Source organism: Quercus lobata, chromosome 1 (genome assembly GCF_001633185.2).
Source record: "Quercus lobata isolate SW786 chromosome 1, ValleyOak3.0 Primary Assembly, whole genome shotgun sequence".
Classification (NCBI taxonomy): Eukaryota; Viridiplantae; Streptophyta; class Magnoliopsida; order Fagales; family Fagaceae; genus Quercus; species Quercus lobata.
This window is the reverse complement of record NC_044904.1, coordinates 29,041,471-29,061,512: the sequence shown is the minus strand read 5'-3', so window position 1 is coordinate 29,061,512 and position 20,042 is coordinate 29,041,471. Positions and strand designations below refer to the sequence as shown.

At 37.0% G+C, this 20,042-nt stretch overlaps 1 protein-coding gene across 1 annotated transcript; it reads right to left on the bottom strand.

Annotated features, from left to right (window-relative positions):
• Positions 1 to 2,356: 2,356 nt before the first annotated feature.
• On the bottom strand, positions 2,357 to 8,092 carry LOC115985972 (tropinone reductase homolog At2g29150-like). Its single transcript, XM_031108856.1, has 5 exons — positions 7,880 to 8,092; positions 3,519 to 3,726; positions 3,056 to 3,272; positions 2,833 to 2,942; positions 2,357 to 2,724 (listed from the first exon to the last, which is right to left on the bottom strand). Exons 1-5 carry the CDS (start codon positions 7,966 to 7,968, stop codon positions 2,542 to 2,544), a joined length of 807 nt encoding a protein of 268 aa, XP_030964716.1. The 5' UTR covers positions 7,969 to 8,092; the 3' UTR covers positions 2,357 to 2,541.
• Between the last annotated feature and the right edge of the window lie 11,950 nt (positions 8,093 to 20,042).

Below are 20,042 nucleotides of genomic sequence, written 5' to 3'. Positions count from 1 at the left end.
GTTTAATAAAAGTTTTCATACTTTGCAAAAGATGACCAAACCAATATTTCAGGGAAATTCTTGATTCGATTTCTTAGATTTTTTATACCATATTCCATATAAAATTGAGAATTCATTGTTGATATCAAATTATATGGACTAAGTTTTTGTTTTTTGCTTTCATCTGAACTGAATTAGTTTTATCTTATTCAGTAATTAAAGAATTTATAATATAAAACTTTGAATTCAAATTGGCATGTATTGGGTATTTGTAACATATTTTTATCTTTATTCACGTGTTATGAAATAATTACTTTTAGCCTCTAAAACATTTGAATTTGTACATCGAAAATTTATTTCATTTACCAGCAATACCTACAAATTTGTGGAATACATTACACTATCATATATAACAATTATTTGATCCATAAATAACAAAGAAATACACAGATCAAGAATCATTTTCTAGAAAAGTATTATTCCAATCAATCTTTTAATATACAGGATCTTCGATATCTTTGTTTTTGTTTTTTGTTTTCGGGAAATTCTCAATTGATGTTTCATGGGATTTTGCACTCTTTTCTTATTCCAAATATTAACAAAATAACATTGAACAAGTAAAATTTTGATTACAAAAGAAAATTAGAAAATTAAGCATATTAAATACATATAACAATGCCTAAAACTCACACAACATTTTACTACTCATGCCAATTAAGGTTTTTTTTTTTTTTTTTTTTTTTTTTTTTTTTTTTTTTTTTTTTTGACATTGAATTTTCTTTAGTTGCATGTCTTAAATATAATTGTATACAGACATCTAAAGAATTATAATGTATTATTAAGTTTCACAAAAATTACGATTTTGAGTGGAGATTATATAAAATTGGTATAATATATTAGTAATCATATCATATTTTTTTAATGAGATATTACTCTTTATTTTAAAGTTCATTTAGTGCCTTGAAAGGACTTTTTTTTTTTTTTTTGGGGGGGGGGGGAAACTCTTAGAATTTTTAATTTTGATAAAAAATAAATATAAGTTACTTGTCACTATTAAATATTTTTTGAGGGGGGTAAGGGATTATGTAATTCTGTCCTTGTTTTGTTTGTTAAATGTTAAGTTTAAACCACAATCCAATTAGAGGATTAGCATTGGCCTAATAATTCATCTAGTCCAACTAAATTTTGTATGTGAAATTCGAGAAATCATCTCAGATTGGGCTAGCTAAATTCCATCATTGTTTCGTTTGTCATGCATTACCATCACCAATAACGTTCTGTTTACTTAAATATGGATGAGGCGAATATGGGAGTCTTTCGTGCATAACTATGGAAGCCACCAACACACGCATAGTAGAACCCTTTACTCAACCATGGGTAAGTGAACATGGTAACCTTCCTTGCTCTCCCGTGCTTATGGGCTTTTCCATCTTTTGCACATTATCTATGGGAACCATGTGTAAACTCCACACATCCCATCCATAGGAACCTCACACCTCATCGAGGTCTAACACCATTGACAATACTCTTTTTATTGGTACTTATTTCAAGATTGTTTGTGTGAGCCTTTTTTTAGGCTTGCCTTGTCCCCGCTCCATCTACGAAAGGGACATTGAACACCTTGCCACTTTTCTTGCACACCACCATAGTGACTTGTGGAGGCAAAGTTTCGAAACATTGTGGCATGGAGACAATGGCAAGGCCGTAAGGGATTTTTTTTTTTTTTTTTTTTTTCAATTAGAAATATTTTTTCTTTTTCGTATTTGGATAAGTCCTCATCCTTGAGGAATCATAATTTGAAAGGGATTTTTTTTTTCCTTATATTGTTGATTTGGGTTTTTCGTATGGAGTTAAATTTGGGAATTTGTCATAGATTTTTGGTCCTTTGATTTTTGAAGGAGTATATGCCCAAGAATAGGCTAGATTTTTGTATTTCATTGGTTTGTTTCAGTTTGATTTGTTTTCTGGATTTTTTCTAATCTCAAAATCCTAGGGGGGCCTGTAAGTTAATTTTCATAAACTTAAATTTTTTCTTTTTCGCATTTTATTAATATTATAAATGGAATAGTTGAAAAGTGAGGGGGGCCATAGCACCCCAACCCCTCCCTAACTCGAGTCCAAATCTTCTGTACCACTTTTTGTGTACCATTCTATATTCCACCAATCATTACTTGCCATGTGTTCATTTTACTTTCCATATAGAATTGCTGAAATTTAAAATGGAAAGCAATCATACACTTGGTAAGTAGTGATTGATGGAACATAGAATGGTACACAAAAAGTGATATAGAATATTTGGAACTTTGCCAACGATTGACACGTAAATATTCCAACACATATATGCATTATTTATAAATTTAAGAATACAAGACAACGTTTTAGATAGATATACAATAATTTTAGAAAATGTCAAGGAGAGAGGTTTGTGCATCCCATTTGCTACAATCATTTTTTTTTTCCTTCCAATTACTGACAGAACTAGTAAACTATATATTTATTTTTTTCCTTGCAATACCAAAAACATATTCCAATAAGGAGTGTCTGAACGTCATTTTCTGCTGCTCATGGGAAGCTGAAGCCGTTTACAGTTATCCCTCCGTCAACGCAAACAGTCTGACCGGTTATGTAAGAAGCTGCAGGTAGGCATAGGAATGCCACCAAGGAAGAAACCTCCTTTGGCTCTCCAGCACGTCCAAGAGGGGTTTGACAGTTAACAGCCTCCGAAAGCTTTTCATTGCTCAGATACTGCAAAGAAAATATAAATTGTCATGGTTATCATGATTCATGAAGTTCTTCCCTAAGACATTCAACAATGACCAGATTTTAACAATCTTCAAGCACTAGCACACTTACAGTTTCAGCCAGGGGAGTTTTGATAAACCATGGCGCAACAGAGTTACTCCTTATGTTATCCTTTGCCCACTCACATGCCAAATTTTTTGCAAGTTGATTGATCGCTCCTTCAAATAAATATCAGACAGAAGCTGATCGCATTATTCGGTGTACAGTCCTAAAGCTAAAATTTATAACCCATAAGCTTGCAATTAAAAGTTAAATAGCACAAAGAAATTTCCTTTAGCTGCACTATATATAGATCCTCCAATACTTGTGGCTACTACACCAGCAACCGAAGAAATGAAAACAATGCTTCCTGCTTCTGAAGCTTTCAGAAGAGGATAAGCAAGTTGGCACATGTGATATGCAGATTCAAGATTGGTAGATATGAGAAATGAGAAATCTTCAGCTGTGTACTCCAAGGTCGGTTTTGATGTGGACGTTCCCACATTGTTTATCTAAAACCGTATTAGATTAACTATAAATTGAATGTATCAACTGCAAAAGCACAATTGAAGCGGCTCTGGCCAAGTAATATTCCAATGCCATTTAAATTGTTCATCAAAGATTGATCTTCTAAAAATGAAATCGAAGATTTTAGTGTAGAAAAGAATGTAAAATGATCATTTGCAATTCATCATCTTTGGAGTATGCTTTCAAATGCCACGCAAAAGGCAGTGATGTAGAGGAAATAAAGTACTTACAAGGATGTTGAGTTTGCCATTAAACATGTAGGAGACTGTGCTCATTAGCTCCTCTCGTTGGGTTCGAGACACTGCATCACAGATTGAACCAGTGACTCGAAATCCCTTCATCTTCCACTCATGTAAACATTCATTGAGTTGGGCCTCATTTCGAGAGCATGTATGTACAGTCGCCCCCAGGCTTGCCAATTCCTCAACAACAGCATATCTAGTCACAACACGTAGTAGTAAATAATAGCAAATAAAAAGAAAAACTGAATAATGTGTATTCTATTGTATTTAGTGATTTTTTTTTTCTAGGTAAACATGTAATATTCAATGAAAGCAGAGAATTAGAAACAAATTACAGGGGGAGGGATAGTCCCTTCTCTATCTCAAGACCAAACAAAAGAACACATTTAACTATATCATGGTTAACAAAATTAACCTTCCTAAAAGTATGGCTTACAAACCACTAAGAGAAAGAGTTCAAAATTAATTTGGTTTCATGAATATATGTTAGGAATTTAACCTAATTATTCCTCAACTTGTGAGAAATGAAAAATAGAGGAAAAAATATGCGCAAAGAAAACTATCACATGACACAAGATATGCGTGATTCGATAATGTACCTATGTCCACAGAGTTGCAGCAAGGAGAAAAAAATATAAAGGCAACAGTGAAGGATGGTTTTCAATACAATCATCAAACCTAATTTGTAGTGACCTATAAATACCCCAAAACTATAGGGTCAAATTGGGCAAACCTCCACTCCTTGGACTAAGTCTTAGAAAATGTCTCATTTAAAGTCGTAACGCTTCCAATTTGGGCAGGGTCAAATACCGAATTGAACACAAACCAAACTCCACATAGCCCAACAATATATTAGTTCAAAGTATTGTATTTAACAATTATGTTGTACAAACTGAAGGGCATGGATTGGGCTCGATATAATTAACTTTCATAGCAGAATTTCACAAAATCTATATCTAAATATATCTAAAAACTGAAACGTAGTGTTTAATGTTATTGCACTCTTGTTAAGTCACATCAATGCCATATCATCAACTTATGTTCGAAATTTTCTCTCTCCTTTTTAAATATTTTTGTCCTTGTTAATTTACCATTTTACAATTACACATCCTCCAACATTTAGTTACTTTTACCTTTTTATCTCCCCTCTACTTTATACCCTAACCTTACAACTTTTCTATCCCTTCATCTTCCTTTTATTTTCACACTTCTTCTCTCCATTGTTTTACTATAAAAATTTGTTATTTTCTCTTCCACTCAATCCATATTTTGCTCACACAAAAAGGTGAATACTCTCTCTCTCTCTCTCTCTCTCTCTCTCTCTCTCTCTCTCTCTCTATATATATATATATATATATATATTCTTTCTTTTAGTGGATATTTAATTCTTTAGATTGATGAATTTTTATGTTTAACTATTTTAGGTTAATATGATTTGGTTACTGTATTTCTTACTAAGTGTAAGATAGAGGGACTAAACTTGGACACAAACCTTACTAAGAGGATTTTTTTTTTTTTTTTTTTTGTGGTATCATTAAATTATTGGCAAAACTAAAGGTTATAATTCATTGCAATACATTAACTTACTAGCTGATCGAGAATGATTATGACAATATTCGGAGTGTTTAAAAGTGATTCCCTTGTTGTTGATCTACCAAGAATGTATTATTCTTTTCATTTTCGAATGAGAAAATAAATAGATCTTGGATAAAATTGAAAACTCACCCAATAGGATTAGACTAATGCAACATTACCCAAACTCTTGATAAATATCTAATTTGTTCCCTAGGGACAAACCACATTTAATATTGTTTGAAATTTCTCATGCTCCTTCAAATCTTCTTCTACTTTTTTTTCATCCTTGATTGTTATTTATTAACTATTTATTATCTAGACATGACCTTGTGCTTATAATTGCCACAATACAATTACTATGAAATTTCATTGTGATTTGTGATAAAATTAGTTTTTGAGAAAAAGAGCTCGAACAAAGTTAGATGCAGTTTGTGTTTAAGGGATAATGTGGATACTTTTGAAAATTCTATGTTAGAGCAAAACCCCCATCCCCCCCCACCCCCCAAATTGCTATTTTAGATCCACTTGCCCAAAACCTGGTTTACCTCGATGGCTATTACTAAAGTTTTTTAGCAACCGTGAACAATAACTTCTTAAAGATAAGAATTATTTTAGTTGCGTTTGTATTTTGATATATATTATTTTATTCTCTCTCTCTTCCTAAATAAATTTAAAACCTCTCATCTCTCTCTTCAGTCTCTCACATTTCTCTAGGCCAACTCTCTCTCTCTCTTTCTCTCGAACGAAACCAAAATCTTGGTCTCTCTCTGGCATAGTAGGCGGCAGCTTCTAGGACCAAAGGTGAAAGCATGGTGGTGGTAACGATGATGGATCAACTAGGTTTTGCTTGCGATTGTAGGGTGTGTTTGAATTAGTGGTTCATGAATTTATGTTGGTGGGTTAGTTTTGAATAGGTGGCTGAATCAATGGTTTATGGGTTTAAATCGGTGGGTTAGGTTTGAATTAGTGGTTTATGGGTTTAAATAGGCGTGTTAGGTTTAAATTAGTGGTTAAATTGGTGGTGCTGGGCTTGGTTTTGGTGGTTGTTAGGCTTGTTCTAGTGATTTTTTGAGTTTCGGTTGCTGCTAGGGGTTTGTTTGAGTTTCAATTTTTGGGAGTTTTTGGTTTTGTTTGCAAGGGCGGGTAGTTTGTGTTTTGGGTTTAAGTTTTAGTTTGAATCGGTGGTTGTGGTGGTCGGTGGTGTGATTTGGGTTGGTCAATGGTTGTGGGCTTGCTTGTTGGTTTGGGTGTGGGTTAGTTGAGTGTTGTTGTGTTGTTTGGTTTGTTTCAGAGGAAGAGATAAAAACGGAGTGGAAGAGAGAGAAAGAGTTGGAGAGGATGAGAGAGAAATGATAAATAAGTGAACAGTGTTGAAAAATAAGAAATGAAATGTATGGTGGGTTGTAAAATGGTATGGTAAAATAGATAAAATAATTTTTTAATGTGTAAAATAGATATTGTTTCAGATACCCAGATGCGAATGCTCATAAGTGTCTAAAATTATCTCAAACTTAATGAGTGATTTTTTATTGGAAAATGTTTAAAAAACATTTTAGGGCAATAGTTTAGGAAGTATTTTTAGAAAATTTTTATAGTAAAAGAAAAAAGTAATTGATTTTTTAATAGTTTTTAATATTTATCATAAAAGTGATATTAAAACTTTTCTAAAATAGTCAATTAACAAATGCCTTATGATTACGGGCACTCGATAACTGGATCTTTTTTATTTTACCCACAAATCTTTTTGGGTCAAAGTCATAAACTCATACTGTAGAGATAAATGGTATAATCCAGACGTCCTTCCTAATAACAGGTAGGATATTTAGCCAAATAAATAAACAACAAATTAATCCTAATAAACAAGTAAGCTTTAATTGAAGCTACAAAACCAATTATGCAAACATAAAATCCAACCAAAATATCTGCAAGTGGTTCACGCAACTACTACTGGCAGTCGAATATCTACATTCAAATTTCGTCCTAAATTGATCGTAAAAAAAAGAAAAAAGAAAAAAGAAAATAATACCATAGTGAGGCAAACAAAGTTTCTCTTTAAACTACTTTTGAGAAACACTATAAACTTTTCATATATATTTATATTAATTGTGAATTTTGAAAATTTAAACGTTGGATTGCATGTTTTTATTATATCCTTCATATTTGCAAAATTTCAATAAGATCAAAGATTAATTGCTTTGCCATTAAACAAATGTTAAAATTTCAAGTTTTTGTGATCTAAAATTATGTATAAAAATTAGGTTTATTGATCTAATAGTAAATAACATCTGATTTGAATGAAATTTGATGTACATGTTAAAATCATAGAGAATATGAAACTGAACGATTAAATTTTCAAAATTCACAAAAAAAAAGAGATATACAAAAAGTTTGAAGAGTAGAGTTTCTCTCTAAACTAATTCGGAGAGAAACTTTTTTCCACCTTCTTCTCTTGCTTTTTCATCCAATCAACTTTTTAAAAAAGTTACAACAATTCTATAAATGTGGCCATTTATAATTTATTTATCTATATCTAGAAATATACCTAGAAATAACTTTTTTCCACCATCTTCTCTTGCTTTTTCATCCAATCAAACTTTTTTAAAAAGTTGCAACAATTCTATAAATGTGGCTATTTATAATTTATTTATCTATATCAAGAAATATTTAATAAGAATTCCAAGCTATAAAAAGTAAAAACAGAATCCCCCTCAAAAAAAAAAAAAATGCTATAAAAACGGAAGGAAAAAGAAAGGCATAGGCAGAGAAATTAGAACCCGATTCCTTTGGTTCCACCGGTAACAAGGGCTGTCATTCCTTGAAGAGACCACCTGCTTCTTCTGTTTCCAGTTTCTTCCCGGGCCATTTATCTCTCTCTCTCTCTCTTTATGCAATAACCAGTCTTTTTCCACTTCTCCGAAGTAGAATACCGATACCAATATATTAATAGACACTGATAAGGGAAAGCTATGGGGAGGAGTTTTTGATACTGAGAGAAACAAACAAACTGAGCATCAAGGTTGTCTCAGCTAGTGTCACATAGACTGTCATCTTGTAACCTCGCACTCAATTTGTCTTTCCTGTTTTGCACAAGACAATGGACTGATGGAGACATACACGGGCAGCGCAACCCAGGTTTTTTTTAATGTCCACACTTTTTTCCCAACTATCAGTGTGGGGACTAGGAATTTATATTTGGAGGATCATGTATAAATTTTTTTTTTTAATTTTAATTTTTATTTTTTTATTATGTGTATGAAATGTAAAAGTAAAATAGTAATATACAATATTTCATAATTGAGTATGTATAAACCAAAGTATATTTAATTAAAATTAAACAATCATGAATATATATATATATATATATATAGAATAAACAACAACTAAATACATGAATATATATATTGTCTATAATATATTGATTATTATAATAATAAATAATATATGTGGGGCCCGGCTCAAAAATAATGGGCCACTCCAAATCCAGGCCCCTCCGAGGAGCTTCCTTTCCGAGGAGAGGCCACACATGAAGCGTTACTCAATCCCAACAACGCCCAAGAAGCCTATCCGAGGAGAAACTCCTCCTCGGATACCACGAAGCCCAGACCAAGAGCCATCCCCAACCAATTCAGTTCACCCTCCAGACATATAAAATGAATAAAATCCAAAATATCCCTCAAAAAGCTACCACCACATTAATTGCGCCCCAACCAACCTCTTGGCCGCATTAATGAGGAAAAGACCCCTGAACAGTACCGCCTTGGCCTCTGCAACTCACAAAGGGAGTGGTGAGGGCGGCTGATGGGACAGGCGCTCAAGTGGATGCTTAGATGATCAACAGGTGTAAGGTTTAGATGAAAGAAGGAGAGCTATATAATGTAATACAGTCCCCCAAAGAAGGGGACGGAAAAAAAACTGTATGAAGACCTAAAGAGAAAAGGAATAGGAGACTTGAGAAATCGTCCCCGTGTCTTTTATCTTCTGCAACCACCTTATCCATGCATTCGACCGTACAGGCTCACTGAAGCCAAGTTCTTTCACCCATTCTCTACGAACATTCATTGTGGGTTGCGTCTTGGGTCAAAGCCTGATCATTAGAATTTGGGCCAAGAAAATCGTGCAACCACAATTGGCGCCGTCTGTGGGAAGAACTAGGGCATCAGCAGGCGCAACGGTCAAGCATGGCAGAACTAAATCCGCACCAGGGGAATCCTCACCAGGCCGACTCCCAACGGACACAACCCGTCGAGTCCCCGAGGCAGAATAACCCCGTCAACCCAGGCCACAGGGGAGATCGTGAGGGAAGTGTGCAAACTATCCGGACAAGCCAGAGTCACACTCAGATAAGAAGCCACGCTTCCCAGAGGCGAAAGAGTCACCAGGACATGCAGAGAGAGATAGATGATCTGAAGAGAAAGTTGCGACGAACCCAGCGAAAACGATCTCCTTCAGACTCAGACGGGTCCTCTAATGCGGAGGATGTGAGTTACCGACGGAGGTCAAGGACCCCCCCAAGTGAAACCTTTTCCTACGTAAAGGAACCGCGCCACGTGCGGAAGTATGAGAGCACATCCAGCAGGGGCTCGGGAAACGATGCCATGAAGAAGGCGTTGGACCAGGTCTCAAGATCCCCCTTCACGTATAGAATTGAAGGGGCTAAGCTGCCTCGACGGTTCAACCAGCCGACATTCACCATCTATAGCGGTCGAACGGACCCGGTAGAGCATGTGAGTCAGTTTAACCAAAAGATGGCGATCTACTCGAAAGATGAGGCCCTGATGTGTAAAATCTTCCCATCCAGCCTGGGATCAATGGCGATGAGGTGGTTCAATGGCCTAAAGGCAAATTCCGTAAGCTCATACAAGCAGCTCACTCGGGATTTCTGCACCCGCTTCATCACCAGCACCAGAGTCCCCAGGCCCCTCGGTTCGCTACTGTCCTTGTCCATGCACGAGGGAGAGACTCTGAAAGCATACTCGGACAGATACTGGGAGGTGTACAACGACCTGGATGACAACCATGATGCGGTCGCTATCAGCACGTTCAAGAGCGGGCTCCCCACCGACCATGGCTTGAGGAAATCCCTCACTGGTAAACCGGTTGCCAACATCGATCAGCTGAGGGATAGGATTAACAAGTACAAAAGAGTGGAGGAAGATCAACTGCAAGGGAGGGGTAAGGATAAAGTTATCCCCCCCAAAGCAAACGACTTCAGGTCGGAACGGCACAATCCTGGTCAGCCGAGGAGAGATTTTTCGCGACAGGCGGGCCAGAGCAACCCGCAGGTAGTGAATGCCATATTCAGGGAGCCAGTACAACAAGTGTTGGAGAAAGTACGGAATGAGCCCTACTTCAGGTGGCCAGGAAAGATGGCCGGAGACTCTTCCAGGCGTAACCGGAACCTGTACTGCCACTATCATCAGGATCATGGGCATACTACTGAGGACTGCAGGAATCTATGGAATCACCTAGATCAGTTGGTCCGAGAAGGAAAGCTACGTCACCTACTGCACCCATCAAGTGGCCATCCCGGCCAAACAACACAAGAGCCCCGAAAGGACGTGTCCTTGGGACCCCCCACCGGGACGATACATGTCATCCTTGCTGCACCAGGAAGGACGGGGCCACCCACTCCCAGGGTGTTAGTTGTTGATCGGTTCCCCCCTGAGGGTAGGCAAGGAGAGCCCAAAAGGTCAAGAAAGGGAAGCTCTCTGGTACTGGGTTTCTCGGACGAAGATAAGAGAGGAACTATTCAACCCCACGACGATGCCTTGGTGGTCATGCTGAGGATCAGGGGCTTCGACGTGAAGAGGGTGATGGTGGATTCGGGAAGCACGGTAGAGATAATGTACCCCGACCTATACAAGGGGCTGAACCTGAAGCCAGAAGATTTGGCCGCTTATGACTCCCCTCTTCTCAGTTTTGAGGGAAGGATGGTCACGCCAAAAGGGCAGATCCGACTGCCCGTACAGACTGGGGCGGAGATAGTGGAGGTAAATTTTATTGTGGTTGACGCTTATTCGCCTTACACTACGATAATGGCAAGGCCGTGGATCCATGCCCTGGAGGCCGTGACCTCCACACTTCCTAGCCACGGCTTGATCTCCTCGGAGCTCTTCCACTTGTCCTCGGGAGGGGTATTTCACTTTTTGGTGAAGTGTGGAGGTCACGGCCTCCAGGGCATGGATCCACGGCCTTGCCATTATCGTAGTGTAAGGCGAATAAGCGTCAACCACAATAAAATTTACCTCCACTATCTCCGCCCCAGTCTGTACGGGCAGTCGGATCTGCCCTTTTGGCGTGACCATCCTTCCCTCAAAACTGAGAAGAGGGGAGTCATAAGCGGCCAAATCTTCTGGCTTCAGGTTCAGCCCCTTGTATAGGTCGGGGTACATTATCTCTACCGCGCTTCCCGAATCCACCATTACCCTCTTCACGTCGAAGCCCCCGATCCTCAGCGTGACCACCAAGGCATCATCGTGGGGTTGAATAGTTCCTCTCTTATCTTCGTCCGAGAAACCCAGTACCAGAGAGCTTCCCTTTCTTGACCTTTTGGGCTCTCCTTGCCTACCCTCAGGGGGGAACCGATCAACAACTAACACCCTGGGAGTGGGTGGCCCCGTCCTTCCTGGTGCAGCAAGGATGACATGTATCGTCCCGGTGGGGGGTCCCAAGGACGCGTCCTTTCGGGGCTCTTGTGTTGTTTAGCCGGGATGGCCACTCGACGGGTGCAGTAGGTGGCGTAGCTTTCCTTCTCGGACCAACTGATCTAGGTGATTCCATAGATTCCTGCAGTCCTCAGTAGTATGCCCATGATCCTGATGATAGTGGCAGTACAGGTTCCGGTTACGCCTGGAAGAGTCTCCGGCCATCTTTCCTGGCCACCTGAAGTAGGGCTCATTCCGTACTTTCTCCAACACTTGTTGTACTGGCTCCCTGAATATGGCATTCACTACCTGCGGGTTGCTCTGGCCCGCCTGTCGCGAAAAATCTCTCCTCGGCTGACCAGGATTGTGCCGTTCCGACCTGAAGTCGTTTGCTTTGGGGGGGATAACTTTATCCTTACCCCTCCCTTGCAGTTGATCTTCCTCCACTCTTTTGTACTTGTTAATCTTATCCCTCAGCTGATCGATGTTGGCAACCGGTTTACCAGTGAGGGATTTCCTCAAGCCATGGTCGGTGGGGAGCCCGCTCTTGAACGTGTTGATAGCGACCGCATCATGGTTGTCATCCAGGTCGTTGTACACCTCCCAGTATCTGTCCGAGTATGCTTTTAGAGTCTCTCCCTCGTGCATGGACAAGGACAGTAGTGAACCGAGGGGCCTGGGGACTCTGGTGCTGGTGATGAAGCGGGTGCAGAAATCCCGAGTGAGCTGCTTGTATGAGCTTACGGAATTTGCCTTTAGGCCATTGAACCACCTCATCGCCATTGATCCCAGGCTGGATGGGAAGATTTTACACATCAGGGCCTCATCTTTCGAGTAGATCGCCATCTTTTGGTTAAACTGACTCACATGCTCTACCGGGTCCGTTCGACCGCTATAGATGGTGAATGTCGGCTGGTTGAACCGTCGAGGCAGCTTAGCCCCTTCAATTCTATACGTGAAGGGGGATCTTGAGACCTGGTCCAACGCCTTCTTCATGGCATCGTTTCCCGAGCCCCTGCTGGATGTGCTCTCATACTTCCGCACGTGGCGCGGTTCCTTTACGTAGGAAAAGGTTTCACTTGGGGGGGTCCTTGACCTCCGTCGGTAACTCACATCCTCCGCATTAGAGGACCCGTCTGAGTCTGAAGGAGATCGTTTTCGCTGGGTTCGTCGCAACTTTCTCTTCAGATCATCTATCTCTCTCTGCATGTCCTGGTGACTCTTTCGCCTCTGGGAAGCGTGGCTTCTTATCTGAGTGTGACTCTGGCTTGTCCGGATAGTTTGCACACTTCCCTCACGATCTCCCCTGTGGCCTGGGTTGACGGGGTTATTCTGCCTCGGGGACTCGACGGGTTGTGTCCGTTGGGAGTCGGCCTGGTGAGGATTCCCCTGGTGCGGATTTAGTTCTGCCATGCTTGACCGTTGCGCCTGCTGATGCCCTAGTTCTTCCCACAGACGGCGCCAATTGTGGTTGCACGATTTTCTTGGCCCAAATTCTAATGATCAGGCTTTGACCCAAGACGCAACCCACAATGAATGTTCGTAGAGAATGGGTGAAAGAACTTGGCTTCAGTGAGCCTGTACGGTCGAATGCATGGATAAGGTGGTTGCAGAAGATAAAAGACACGGGGACGATTTCTCAAGTCTCCTATTCCTTTTCTCTTTAGGTCTTCATACAGTTTTTTTTCCGTCCCCTTCTTTGGGGGACTGTATTACATTATATAGCTCTCCTTCTTTCATCTAAACCTTACACCTGTTGATCATCTAAGCATCCACTTGAGCGCCTGTCCCATCAGCCGCCCTCACCACTCCCTTTGTGAGTTGCAGAGGCCAAGGCGGTACTGTTCAGGGGTCTTTTCCTCATTAATGCGGCCAAGAGGTTGGTTGGGGCGCAATTAATGTGGTGGTAGCTTTTTGAGGGATATTTTGGATTTTATTCATTTTATATGTCTGGAGGGTGAACTGAATTGGTTGGGGATGGCTCTTGGTCTGGGCTTCGTGGTATCCGAGGAGGAGTTTCTCCTCGGATAGGCTTCTTGGGCGTTGTTGGGATTGAGTAACGCTTCATGTGTGGCCTCTCCTCGGAAAGGAAGCTCCTCGGAGGGGCCTGGATTTGGAGTGGCCCATTATTTTTGAGCCGGGCCCCACATATATTATTTATTATTATAATAATCAATATATTATAGACAATATATATATTCATGTATTTAGTTGTTGTTTATTCTATATATATATATATATATATATTCATGATTGTTTAATTTTAATTAAATATACTTTGGTTTATACATACTCAATTATGAAATATTGTATATTACTATTTTACTTTTACATTTCATACACATAATAAAAAAATAAAAATTAAAATTAAAAAAAAAAATTTATACATGATCCTCCAAATATAAATTCCTAGTCCCCACACTGATAGTTGGGAAAAAAGTGTGGACATTAAAAAAAACCTGGGTTGCGCTGCCCGTGTATGTCTCCATCAGTCCATTGTCTTGTGCAAAACAGGAAAGACAAATTGAGTGCGAGGTTACAAGATGACAGTCTATGTGACACTAGCTGAGACAACCTTGATGCTCAGTTTGTTTGTTTCTCTCAGTATCAAAAACTCCTCCCCATAGCTTTCCCTTATCAGTGTCTATTAATATATTGGTATCGGTATTCTACTTCGGAGAAGTGGAAAAAGACTGGTTATTGCATAAAGAGAGAGAGAGAGAGATAAATGGCCCGGGAAGAAACTGGAAACAGAAGAAGCAGGTGGTCTCTTCAAGGAATGACAGCCCTTGTTACCGGTGGAACCAAAGGAATCGGGTTCTAATTTCTCTGCCTATGCCTTTCTTTTTCCTTCCGTTTTTATAGCATTTTTTTTTTTTTTGAGGGGGATTCTGTTTTTACTTTTTATAGCTTGGAATTCTTATTAAATATTTCTTGATATAGATAAATAAATTATAAATAGCCACATTTATAGAATTGTTGCAACTTTTTAAAAAAGTTTGATTGGATGAAAAAGCAAGAGAAGATGGTGGAAAAAAGTTATTTCTAGGTATATTTCTAGATATAGATAAATAAATTATAAATGGCCACATTTATAGAATTGTTGTAACTTTTTTAAAAAGTTGATTGGATGAAAAAGCAAGAGAAGAAGGTGGAAAAAAGTTTCTCTCCGAATTAGTTTAGAGAGAAACTCTACTCTTCAAACTTTTTGTATATCTCTTTTTTTTTGTGAATTTTGAAAATTTAATCGTTCAGTTTCATATTCTCTATGATTTTAACATGTACATCAAATTTCATTCAAATCAGATGTTATTTACTATTAGATCAATAAACCTAATTTTTATACATAATTTTAGATCACAAAAACTTGAAATTTTAACATTTGTTTAATGGCAAAGCAATTAATCTTTGATCTTATTGAAATTTTGCAAATATGAAGGATATAATAAAAACATGCAATCCAACGTTTAAATTTTCAAAATTCACAATTAATATAAATATATATGAAAAGTTTATAGTGTTTCTCAAAAGTAGTTTAAAGAGAAACTTTGTTTGCCTCACTATGGTATTATTTTCTTTTTTCTTTTTTCTTTTTTTTACGATCAATTTAGGACGAAATTTGAATGTAGATATTCGACTGCCAGTAGTAGTTGCGTGAACCACTTGCAGATATTTTGGTTGGATTTTATGTTTGCATAATTGGTTTTGTAGCTTCAATTAAAGCTTACTTGTTTATTAGGATTAATTTGTTGTTTATTTATTTGGCTAAATATCCTACCTGTTATTAGGAAGGACGTCTGGATTATACCATTTATCTCTACAGTATGAGTTTATGACTTTGACCCAAAAAGATTTGTGGGTAAAATAAAAAAGATCCAGTTATCGAGTGCCCGTAATCATAAGGCATTTGTTAATTGACTATTTTAGAAAAGTTTTAATATCACTTTTATGATAAATATTAAAAACTATTAAAAAATCAATTACTTTTTTCTTTTACTATAAAAATTTTCTAAAAATACTTCCTAAACTATTGCCCTAAAATGTTTTTTAAACATTTTCCAATAAAAAATCACTCATTAAGTTTGAGATAATTTTAGACACTTATGAGCATTCGCATCTGGGTATCTGAAACAATATCTATTTTACACATTAAAAAATTATTTTATCTATTTTACCATACCATTTTACAACCCACCATACATTTCATTTCTTATTTTTCAACACTGTTCACTTATTTATCATTTCTCTCTCATCCTCTCCAACTCTTTCTCTCTCTTCCACTCCGTTTTTATCTCTTCCTCTGAAACAAACCAAACAACACAACAACACTCAACTAACCCACACCCAAACCAACAAGCAAGCCCACAACCATTGACCAACCCAAATCACACCACCGACCACCACAACCACCGATTCAAACTAAAACTTAAACCCAAAACACAAACTACCCGCCCTTGCAAACAAAACCAAAAACTCCCAAAAATTGAAACTCAAACAAACCCCTAGCAGCAACCGAAACTCAAAAAATCACTAGAACAAGCCTAACAACCACCAAAACCAAGCCCAGCACCACCAATTTAACCACTAATTTAAACCTAACACGCCTATTTAAACCCATAAACCACTAATTCAAACCTAACCCACCGATTTAAACCCATAAACCATTGATTCAGCCACCTATTCAAAACTAACCCACCAACATAAATTCATGAACCACTAATTCAAACACACCCTACAATCGCAAGCAAAACCTAGTTGATCCATCATCGTTACCACCACCATGCTTTCACCTTTGGTCCTAGAAGCTGCCGCCTACTATGCCAGAGAGAGACCAAGATTTTGGTTTCGTTCGAGAGAAAGAGAGAGAGAGAGTTGGCCTAGAGAAATGTGAGAGACTGAAGAGAGAGATGAGAGGTTTTAAATTTATTTAGGAAGAGAGAGAGAATAAAATAATATATATCAAAATACAAACGCAACTAAAATAATTCTTATCTTTAAGAAGTTATTGTTCACGGTTGCTAAAAAACTTTAGTAATAGCCATCGAGGTAAACCAGGTTTTGGGCAAGTGGATCTAAAATAGCAATTTGGGGGGTGGGGGGGGATGGGGGTTTTGCTCTAACATAGAATTTTCAAAAGTATCCACATTATCCCTTAAACACAAACTGCATCTAACTTTGTTCGAGCTCTTTTTCTCAAAAACTAATTTTATCACAAATCACAATGAAATTTCATAGTAATTGTATTGTGGCAATTATAAGCACAAGGTCATGTCTAGATAATAAATAGTTAATAAATAACAATCAAGGATGAAAAAAAAGTAGAAGAAGATTTGAAGGAGCATGAGAAATTTCAAACAATATTAAATGTGGTTTGTCCCTAGGGAACAAATTAGATATTTATCAAGAGTTTGGGTAATGTTGCATTAGTCTAATCCTATTGGGTGAGTTTTCAATTTTATCCAAGATCTATTTATTTTCTCATTCGAAAATGAAAAGAATAATACATTCTTGGTAGATCAACAACAAGGGAATCACTTTTAAACACTCCGAATATTGTCATAATCATTCTCGATCAGCTAGTAAGTTAATGTATTGCAATGAATTATAACCTTTAGTTTTGCCAATAATTTAATGATACCAAAAAAAAAAAAAAAAAAAATCCTCTTAGTAGGTTTGTGTCCAAGTTTAGTCCCTCTATCTTACACTTAGTAAGAAATACAGTAACCAAATCATATTAACCTAAAATAGTTAAACATAAAAATTCATCAATCTAAAGAATTAAATATCCACTAAAAGAAAGAATATATATATATATATATATATATAGAGAGAGAGAGAGAGAGAGAGTATTCACCTTTTTGTGTGAGCAAAATATGGATTGATGGAAGAGAAAATAACAAATTTTTATAGTAAAAAAAATGGGAGAAGAAGAGTCAAAATAAAAGGAAGATGAAGGGATAGAAAAGTTGTAAGGTTAGGGTATAAAGTAGAGGGGAGATAAAAAGGTAAAAGTAACTAAATGTTGGAGAATGTGTAATTGTAAAGTGGTAAATTAACAAGGACAAAAATATTTAAAAAGGAGAGAGAAAATATCGAACATAGGTTGATAATATGGCGCTAATGTGACTTAACAAGAGTGCAGTAACATTAAACACTACGCTTCAACTTTTAGATATATTTAGATATAGATTTTGTGAAATTCTGCTATGAAAGTTAATTATATCGAGCCCAATCCATGCCCTTCAGTTTGTACAACATAATTGTTAAATACAATACTTTGAACTAATATATTGTTGGGCTATGTGGAGTTTGGTTTGTGTTCGATTCGGTATTTGACCTTGCCCAAATTGGAAGCATTACGACTTTAAATGAGACATTTTCTAAGACTTAGTCCAAGGAGTGGAGGTTTGCCCAATTTGACCCTATAGTTTTGGGGTATTTATAGGTCACTACAAATTAGGTTTGATGATTGTATTGAAAACCATCCTTCACTGTCGCCTTTATATTTTTTTCTCCATGCTGCAACTCTGTGAACATAGGCACATTATCGAATCACGTATATCTTGTGTCATGTGATAGTTTTCTTTGCGCATATTTTTTCCTCTATTTTTCATTTCTCACAAGTTGAGGAATAATTAGGTTAAATTCCTAACATATATTGATGAAACCAAATTAATTTTGAACTCTTTCTCTTAGTGGTTTGTAAGCCATACTTTTAGGAAGGTTAATTTTGTTAACCATGATATAGTTAAATGTGTTCTTTTGTTTGGTCTTGAGATAGATAAGGGACTATCCCTCCCCCTGTAATTTGTTTCTAATTCTCTGCTTTCATTGAATATTACATGTTTACCTAGAAAAAAAAAATCACTAAATACAATAGAATACACATTATTCAGTTTTTCTTTTTATTTGCTATTATTTACTACTACGTGTTCAGGGGCGTATCCAGGATTTTTTATATGGGGGGGCCAATTTTTGACAACGATAATTATCATTGTTGTATGGACAGTCTATATTTTTAGGTTGATATGGACCTCCTTTGAGATAAACTCGTCAGATTCATCTTATTTATTAATAGGAAATTCACATATTTGTTTACGTGATCCTGGATCACAATCTATCTCTTCAGATTGAATTCTTGAATATTTGGAAGGGTGTTTATTAGGCATTGAAGTATCAACATTTATATCTATAACCACATTTGTTTCTACAACCATAGGTGTCCTAAATTCTAAATTGCTAACATCTTTTTTCTTAAAGAATGCATCAATTGTTTTTCGTTTGCTCATAATTCTTTAAGTTTTAAGAATATAACTCAAAAATTAACCTGAAAAGAACTTAAAAAATAAACTCTTAATTAGAAATTTTTACTTAATTATATGGATGTTATTCGTACTTAAGAAAAAAAAAATTTCCACTGTAATTTAAATAGTCAACCTATCATCATTCCTATTATTAATTATATGGATGTTATTCATACCTCCCCATGCCTCCAATCATATATTTCTCTAAAAATCTATGAAAAATTAAAGTGCATGTAAATATTTAAGTAAGCGTATATAGTTGAGAAGAAGAAAAAAAAAAAAAACACTAAAAAAAGAGATGAAGGTGTGCTGAAGAAAGAAAAGAAAACTGAAAACTTATCCTCTGAATGATTTATTTTAAGAAAGCAAGAAGAAAGAAAATAATGGTCAAGTTTTTTTTTTTTTTGGATCGTGAGGACTGAGTTTGAAAGGAGGGCTAAGCTGAGGTTTTGTTTTGTTTGGGGGCTGCTGGTATTAGTGGAGTGGGCGGTGGCGTGTACACAGAAGACAAGAAGAGAATAAAAAGAAGAGAAATGATATGTCTACAATATTTTTATAACATTTTTACAACAAATTCTAAGTGGCAGGTTGTTATTGATTGTTATTGTTGGAGCAAAAAAGTAATCTTAGTGTTAGATTCAAATTTGAACCAATAATAACTAACCACTTATGATTTGTAAAAATACTGTAAAAATTTTGTAGATGTAGCAACTCTTTAAAAAAATAGCAAAAGAAAGGGTTCTAATTTTGAGATTGAGAATGGGTGATAAAATGTTAATTTGTTGAGTAGTGCCTTTGGGTATTTAAATATAAGGGGGCCATGTTTTGTTTTATTAGAAGATAAAAGTAGCCTACAATTGAAACTAAAGCTGCTTGGGTCTGGGAGTGAAATGAACAGAAAAGGGAGGGGGGGCCGGATGTAAATAATTGGGGGGGCCCAATTAAAATTTCAATATAACTTGCTGGACTTTTTTTTTTTTTTGCAGGGG

Bases quoted from the DNA above. Each gene is read 5' to 3' on its own strand.
- LOC115985972 (XM_031108856.1), bottom strand. From the start codon at position 7,968: ATGGCCCGGGAAGAAACTGGAAACAGAAGAAGCAGGTGGTCTCTTCAA. The intron at 3,727-7,879 runs GTTCTAATTTCT...TGTTGTGACTAG, and splicing joins GGTGGAACCAAAGGAATCGG to ATATGCTGTTGTTGAGGAAT. The intron at 2,725-2,832 runs GTAAGTGTGCTA...TTTTCTTTGCAG, and splicing joins AAACTCCCCTGGCTGAAACT to TATCTGAGCAATGAAAAGCT.